Source organism: Stegostoma tigrinum, chromosome 34 (genome assembly GCF_030684315.1).
Source record: "Stegostoma tigrinum isolate sSteTig4 chromosome 34, sSteTig4.hap1, whole genome shotgun sequence".
NCBI lineage: Eukaryota > Metazoa > Chordata > Chondrichthyes > Orectolobiformes > Stegostomatidae > Stegostoma > Stegostoma tigrinum.
Window position 1 is genome coordinate 16,579,629 of NC_081387.1, and position 8,029 is coordinate 16,587,657.

Genomic DNA, 8,029 nt, shown 5'->3' on the forward strand with positions numbered 1-8,029 from the left:
GTGCTCCATTCTCTTGAAGCTAGCTCCATGTGCCTTCCTGATCACTGTCTCAAATCAAATGCAAGAATTCACCACCGCACTATTGACAATGACCTGAGCTTCTGAAGTCATGACCTCTCTGTCTCAAGGTCTGCCTCCTTCCACTTCCACAAATCTACTGACAATGCCAGCATTGCAGGCCAGACCTCAAACAAAGATGAGAGAGACTGCAGGAAAGAGATAGATAGACTGCTTGGTGGTTTGGTGCAAAGATAACACTTTCTCCTTCAACATCCGCAAAACAAAAGATGTCAGGAAACAAAGTGGAAGGCACACCACTATCTACATTAATGCTGCTTAGGTGGAGGTGACTGAAAATGTCAAGTTCTGAGGAGTGATGATCTCTGACAATCTGTCCTGGCCAATTCACATTGATGCTACAGTCGAGAAAGCACACAAACTCCTCTACTTCCTCAGGAAGCTAAGGAAATTTGGCATGTCTGTAAAGACTCTGAGCAATTTTTATAGAAGTACCATAGAAAGCAATCTATGTGGATGCATCATAGCTTGGCATGGCAACTGCTCTGCCACAAGTCCGACAGAAACTGCAGAGATTGTGAACACAGCCCAGTCCATCACACAAACCAACCTCCCATCCATTGACTCCATCTACACTTCTCACTGCCTTGGGATTCAAGACCAGCGTTTTTCCCACTGTTACTAGGCTTCTGAATTTTCCAACCTCTCAAACTTTAAATTTAATGTTGATCCTGCTCTTTGGATACCTTCTCTGCAGCCGTAATATTATATCCTTTGCTCTTTCCTATTACCCTGATACACTTTATATGGTCTGATCTGTATGTACTGTTGTGGAAAACGAAGATTTTCACTGCACCTGGGTCCATGTGACAATAATAAATCAAATCAAGTCAAATCTTCAAGACTGTGACCCACCTTCACTTGTACCTCAGTGGAGCTCGCAATAAAATACACGCACATGATTTCGTTAGCCCCAAATTTAATAGTTCCACTGCACTCCTAATTAGCTTTTCATCATCCCTCATCCCCCCTTAAGCTTCAGATTTTCAATAACCCTGCTATATAACAAATCATTAAACACATTAATATCATTCAATAAATCATTCCCTACCAACACCAAAGTCTGTTGAACTTATTTTGGTTCCCTATTTCTGTAACTCCCGACCTACCTAAATTTGATATGCCTCTGAATGATGCTTACATAGAACATAGGGCATAGAACAGTACAGCACAGTACAGGCACTTTGGCCTATGAAGTTGTGCCGACTTATTATCCTACTAAGATCAGCGCTTACAATCGAATTTTGTTAAATTCACCTTCAGTTGCAGAAGCCATACTCTGGAATATTCTCTCCAGTGTCCCAAACAACCTCTCCCTCATATCCAAGAAAACAACACAGCATCTAATCAAACATACGACAGCTACAGGAAATTTGGATAGACCTGTCCAAGTTTGTGGTGTTATTAACAAGACTTAGCAAACAGCCTGTGAGATCAATGGATTTGTTGCCTTTTGTTTTAATTACCAAATCTTTTTTAAAAAACAGGAAGTCATGAGCAGGACATCTGTGATTTTCAGATGAACTCTTAGAAAGCCCTCAGGAATAAGCCAGAATTGGCATATTCCATCCACAGGCTTCCGGAGACTGTAAGTGCTGATAATATGAAGAAATGTCCTGTTCAAAAACACACCCACAGGGTGTTAGCCGAGTCTATGATAAACGTCTAATTACCAGCAATAAGCCTTGGTTATTGCAGCGTTGGGGTCAGTTGTGTGTTTGTCGCATTGCTGATAAGATGGCTTGCAAGTCAGACATAACAAACAAGGTTAAAAACTTTTTGAAGTCAGGTATATTTCACATCTTTGGGAACACTGCACTTTCTCTAATCCTTTATGGATTTGAAACGCTAATGGAAATGGAGGTAAACTGTCCCTGTGATCAGAATTTGAAACCCTACTACATCGTTGTAACATTCGTCTGCCCCGTGGTTGTGTTGCTTATCATTGGCTTCATGCTGCATTGTAGTTCATTGAAAAAGTATTGTAAACACAACAAGCTGAGCCATTCAACTGTCCTTTCGGTGTTCAGCATTTTAACTCCAGCAGTTGTATGGATTGCTCTACTCTTCCTGGATGGCGATTACTATGCCTGCTCAAAATTAATTGGTAAAAATGAAACTGAGTGTGGATCGAAATGCAATGAGAATCCCCGCGCAACTCAAGCACACCACTGCATGATATCGCAAGTAAGTAATTTCTTAAAGTGTTTGTTGTAGTTTGTACTTCACGCTCGTTCTACCATTCAATTACATGTAAGCAAAGTCAATATACCTGCCTCATATCTGAAAATGCCTTTTGCGTCTATCCTAGTGTTAAATTTAACAGCTCACTTATCCACAGAGTATTCCAAATTTTTATTACCCTTCACGTAGAAGCATTTTATCTTTAACCTTGAAAGGTTTGGCTCCAATTTGAGATTATCTCCCTTAGTTCCAGACCCCCCAGTCAGCAGAAATACTTTCTGTCTTTCTACCTTGGCAGTTAGCTGTATTGTCACGAAAACAATACAGATCCCCCTCAGCCTTGTAAATTTCAGGGAACTCAAATCCAGGCCAAAACATGTAAAATGACTTTCAATAAAGCAGCAAGTTAGAGGCAGCAATTAATATGAGACCTTTCATAACTGATAATGAGACCTCAGTTGGAGTTACAGGGATAAAGACATAGTCCAGGAAGAAGTCTAAAGAGCACTTTTCTGTGAGAAAATGCAAGAATATTAAGGGATTGTAGAGTTGTAGGAGTGGGCTTAGAAGTGGGTAGATGGCTGAATGAAATAACACAATGGAATGTGCAGCATACAAGAATTGGGTGAACAGAGCGAGAAAGGGATAGGGGGCTAGAGGATCGAAGGATTGGGACTGGAAAAACAGAAAGCAGAACAGTAAAGTCTAGAATTAAACAATGGTTTGGAACTGTACACTTTAGAACAGAGAAAGTTAAAGATAGTGGTGTTCAAAGCCACAGCACGTTTGATAGAATAGATATGGAGAAAATGATTCCACAGGCTAATGGCTGAGTTATCTGAGTACACAAATTTAAGATAATTGGCAAAAGAACCACGAGGGAAAATAAATTATGCATGTCATTTTCTGACATACAATGCGCCACTTAAAAGGCTGATGGGAGCCAATGCAAAAAAAAGGAATTTCCAATTGAAAATTTAGGAAACCACTGGAAAGCACAAATCAAAATATGGCTGTGAGAAAACAGCAGTGGGCATATTCTCAGAATTAGGGTGTGCCAATTTAAGACTGGCATAAAGAGGAATTTTCTCTCAGAGGGCTGTGAGCCTTTGGAAGTCCTAGCCACAGATATCAGAGGTGATAGTGTTCTTACATATATATATTTAAAGCTGATATGGATACCCTCTTGATAAATAGGGGAATCAAGGATTATAGGGAAAAGGATGTGAGGATTGTGGAATCAGCCAAGTTGCTATTGAATGGTGAAAACAGGCTTTGTGGGCTGAATGACCCACTCTTCTTCCTATTTCTCATGGTGCTCTGATTGGGATGAATGGGATAGGTCTTTCAAAGAACTGAACAGACATGGCGAGCTGAACGATCGTCCTTTGTGTGCTGTTTGCATTGTATGATTCCAAGGATTATTGACTCATTCAGTTCCTTAAATCTCTATTCTCACCATAACAGTTCATCGGTGGTGTGCTATTGGTCTTATTTTTGCTTGTATGGTGTCTCACCCACTGTCCTCCTTGCCAAGATAAAGACCAGAACATTGAATATAAGGTGGAGTATGAAAACATGTGTGAAAAGGAGACTGCAAATCTGATGAGGGGCAAACTGGAAGACAAAGCGTGTAAAGTCGCTGAAAACAATTGTAAAATTGCGATGTCAATGACATTCCCTGATGACACGCCATCTCCTCAACAGAGACCAGGTGAAGGCATTTCTTTGACTGTAAGAGTAAGTATTATGCAAGGCAACGATTTTGATCAGTGCGATGTGTGGAGAACATGACAGAGATCTTTGCCCAGGTCAAGCCGACTCAGAAACCCTTTGAAAACAGTGGGGCAGGGCCTGGTTCCAGATTCCCATCTCGCCCAGGTTTCCAGTTATTTTAGCAGGGATTTACTGACATAGGATAATGATGCCTAATCTTACTGGGGTACCAGGAGGAGCAGTTCAATCTCTGCTTGTGACCATGTTTGTAGATTCATGCCTAATGTATAGGGTTCATACAAGTCAAAGGAATCATGAACCACAGGGCAACCCCTGGGCCAAATGCGAGACAAATGGAAAAGTAAATCACTTGGTACTGTGCATAAAACAGAGAACTAAAAAACCTTTCTTTGGAAACTCTAAGTGTCATAACTTAGGGTGAATTAAATCTCCAACCCTTTAAAAATTGAACTGTCGCTATAACTGAGGGAAAGAACACAGGCACTTGCTGCCAGAGTTCATTGACTGCTGTCATTACCTCTGACCTTCCAAGCTCATGACATCTAGAAGGAATACAGCAGCATCACCATCTATGACTTCCCTTCAAAACCACACACCATCATAGCTTGGAACTATATTACTAGCGTTGCATCAAAATTGTAGAATTACCACTGCTATCACCAGTCAAAAATCATAAAACTCCCTTCTAACAGCATCATGGGTACAACCTACACCCCAGGAATGGTAGCTGATCAAGAAGGTGCTACTTTCTCAAGAGCAATGAAGAGTAGGCAATAATTGCTCACTTAGCTAGCAATAGTCACATTCCATGAATAAATTTTAAAAGGTTAAAAAGCCACCAGTTTTTTGCAACACAAATAGGTGTTATTGTCACAAAGCTGCAATGTTTTCTTTTTTGTTAAAGCTGAGACAATTATGAATACTTGGCTGAGTTCCAAAAGCTCCAGGATTATTTATCTCATGGAGGTGCAACATTGACAATGTGACTGATGATCTTAAGAAGTTAGTAAAGGATTGTCTTTGAAACAGTTGGTGTGATAGTGGTCAATATGCTTATATAAGAAGGATTTAAATGTTTTTGAATGACATTTTGAAGGAGCTTTTTCTCAAGAGCTCTGTTTGAATTATAACATTGATAGGTTGTTAGATGTAATCAATTAGTTTATTTCGGCGTCCACATGAAAAACATTACATTTGGGACCTGTCAATTGTGGATTCTGGCTAATGGCTACTGAGGATAAAAGGCAAGTATGAAGAAGGCATGCTGAAAATGAGAAGGTATGAAAGGAACACACTTGTGCCACAAAAAGACATGGAAAGAACATTTGAGGGGACATGAAGGCATTGTGGGCTCATGTTAAGGTAAGTGGAATGCAAGAGAACATAGAGACAGCATGATGGACCTGTGGGTGATTGGAGAAGGGGTGGGTGAAGGAATATTTGAACGCCTGCCATTTGTCATTAAAACCAGGCCCGATGTTTCAGTGGACCCATTCTAGACTAACAGCCTGGTTATCTGTCTTTCCCATTACCACATCAGTTCTGCCTCTAAAGCTCATTCTCCTGCTCCACAGAATGAAAATGTAGTGTGGGTGTTAAAGAAAGTGATTCTGTCACGTTGGTAAATTTTGCCTCTCAGCATTTCCACCTCTATGAAAACACAACTCAATTATGACTCACAATCAATGTTGCTAAATGTAAACAATAGAGTATAAAAGTAGAAATTCCTCTTGAGCATGTTTCATATGTGTTTATTAAATGCTGCATTGAAGATAATGGAACAGAATATTGTCAGGCAGTAAAACAGGCAACAAATAAGTTCAACCTACAAAACACCCAAATGAATTTGACCCCATGTAAGTTCTAACTTTTCTGAAAAGAATGGCTTGACCAAGGACTGATAAAATGGTACAATGCAACAGTTGTTTTTTGGAAGGATATGCAGATGACAATTGCTCCCTCAAAAAAATTGAATCATGGATATTATTGTTTTATTATTTTCTTGTTTGCCTAGAGTTGATGGGATTATTTCCCCAAATTAGATGCTACATTGGCTTCCAGAAAGCAGTTGTCTCATATTTGATGGTGGATTAGGTGTTGCAATGTTCGCTCTCACCTCTTCCAAATACCTTCACCCCAACCAGCATAATGTGGCGCTGTGTGTGTTGCAGAACCAACCACCAGCAAAAGACCGATAAATCTGCAAAGGCTTTGATACCACGTTGATTCCCACTCCAAGTACAGAGTAGCCTCATGCCTTGTCTCTCGTTGCCACTCTCATTACAATTGAGGATAGGTTTTGGCCCAGAATGTATACTTCTGCATTACCAATGCTTTGACATTGACTATGTGTTTCTGAAAAGGAAATCAAGGAGTCCTCTGCTTCTTTTGCTCAACATTTTTAAAGCTCATCCTTTTATATGTGATTGTGTTTTTCCAACAGCACCAAACCACTGATGGATAATTTGCACCACTTACCCAGCAGCTAACAGAATGGACTTTATGATGAAGAGACGCATCACGAATTAACCTTGTAATGAACAATCCGTAAAAGATCAATTTCCAATTCCATTTTATGTGAAGGGAGGAGGATCCAAAATGAGATTCCTCTTCTCACACAGAATGAAGTCACAAACTGATCTTTACAAATTTTTAATTACAAGCCAATGTGTATCAATATGCTACACAGTACAATCAGAAGCTGAGAAATTAATTTCAAAGGCAGTTTATTACCAATCATTTCTGAAAGTCTGTGAAGACAGATGGGGCGCTGTAATGTTGAGGGAAGAGAGAGGCAAGTGTTTCAGACCGTGTTCAAGAGAATTTTGTACAGCAATGTGTGTCCAGTCCAACAAGAAACCAGACACTGGGAATGAGGATAAGATTAAATTACATAAAATTTAGGATGAAGGAGCAAAGAACAATATCCAATCCAAAGGAAGAATACGTAACTGGGAGAAAGCTAATGTCAATGGGGCATGGACACATCAGGCCTGGATGGACCTGAAATTCTGAAGGAACAAAACTTGCTGAATAATGGCATATCTTCAAAAAATGAGATGATTCGGATAGAGTCAAGGTGTAATACCTGAAAAGACTAAGGAGAGGCAAACAAATTCAGCACTCCTTGGATGAAAAAGCAATAAACAATAAAAATAGAGGAAAAAAATATTTGCTTATGACAGGTGACTTAAATCTATAAAGGTGCTGGAACAGGGACTCTGTGCTGAGTACTGTTTGAGTGTTGTTTTGGGATGGCGTACAAGGTGTGATATATTCAAAGAGTATTACAGTGCAGAGAGGAGCCCTTTGGTCCATCATGTCTGTGCCAGTCATCAAGCACTGTTTCCTAGCACTTGGTCCTCAGCCTTGCATGTGATAGTGTTTCAAGCATTCATCAAAATACTTCTGAAATGTTGTGATGGTTACTGGCACTATTACCCTTTGCGGCCTTTCCAGATACCCAACATCCTCGGGGTGAGACAGAAAATCTCCTTAAATTGCCTCTAAATCTGCTAGTCCTAACCTGAAGTCCATACCAACGGGATTGGAACCCTCTATGAAGAATAGATTTGTTTTGACCCTATCTATTTCACCTATATCTTTTACATCTCTACAGCCACTCTGTCATTGGAGAGAGAGATGGCTGCTGCTGATTTAACTTGATGGTCAGCGTGCCTCAGGCAAGGGGAGAGACTGAAAGGGAAACTCCTTCATGATAAGAGATAATGGGAACTGCAGATGCTGGAGATTCCAAGATAATAAAATGTGAGGCTGGATGAACACAGCAGGCCAAGCAGCATCTCAGGAGCACAAAAGCTGACGTTTCGGGCCTAGACCCTTCATCAGAGAGGGGGATGGGGGGAGGGAACTGGAATAAATAGGGAGAGAGGGGGAGGCGGACCGAAGATGGAGAGTAAAGAAGATAGGTGGAGAGGGTGTAGGTGGGGAGGTAGGGAGGGGATAGGTCAGTCCAGGGAAGACGGACAGGTCAAGGAGGTGGGATGAGGTTAGTAGGTAGCTGGGGGTG

The 8,029-nt window shown here is 40.7% G+C and overlaps 1 protein-coding gene across 2 annotated transcripts; it reads left to right on the forward strand.

Annotated features, from left to right (window-relative positions):
• The first annotated feature begins 1,742 nt into the window (after positions 1 to 1,742).
• LOC125446605 (calcium homeostasis modulator protein 5-like) lies at positions 1,743 to 7,764 on the forward strand. 2 transcript variants are annotated; one of them, XM_048520311.2, is made up of 3 exons: positions 1,743 to 2,265; positions 3,730 to 4,002; positions 6,443 to 7,764. In XM_048520311.2, exons 1-3 carry the CDS (start codon positions 1,816 to 1,818, stop codon positions 6,461 to 6,463), a joined length of 744 nt encoding a protein of 247 aa, XP_048376268.1. In that variant the 5' UTR covers positions 1,743 to 1,815; the 3' UTR covers positions 6,464 to 7,764. The 2 variants fall into 2 exon arrangements, with proteins under 2 accessions (XP_048376268.1, XP_048376269.1); XM_048520312.2 differs by having other exon boundaries at positions 3,730 to 3,976.
• Positions 7,765 to 8,029: the final 265 nt, after the last annotated feature.

Bases quoted from the DNA above. Each gene is read 5' to 3' on its own strand.
- LOC125446605 (XM_048520311.2), top strand. From the start codon at position 1,816: ATGGCTTGCAAGTCAGACATAACAAACAAGGTTAAAAACTTTTTGAAG. The intron at 2,266-3,729 runs GTAAGTAATTTC...TCACCATAACAG, and splicing joins ACCACTGCATGATATCGCAA to TTCATCGGTGGTGTGCTATT. The intron at 4,003-6,442 runs GTAAGTATTATG...TTTTTCCAACAG, and splicing joins GCATTTCTTTGACTGTAAGA to CACCAAACCACTGATGGATA.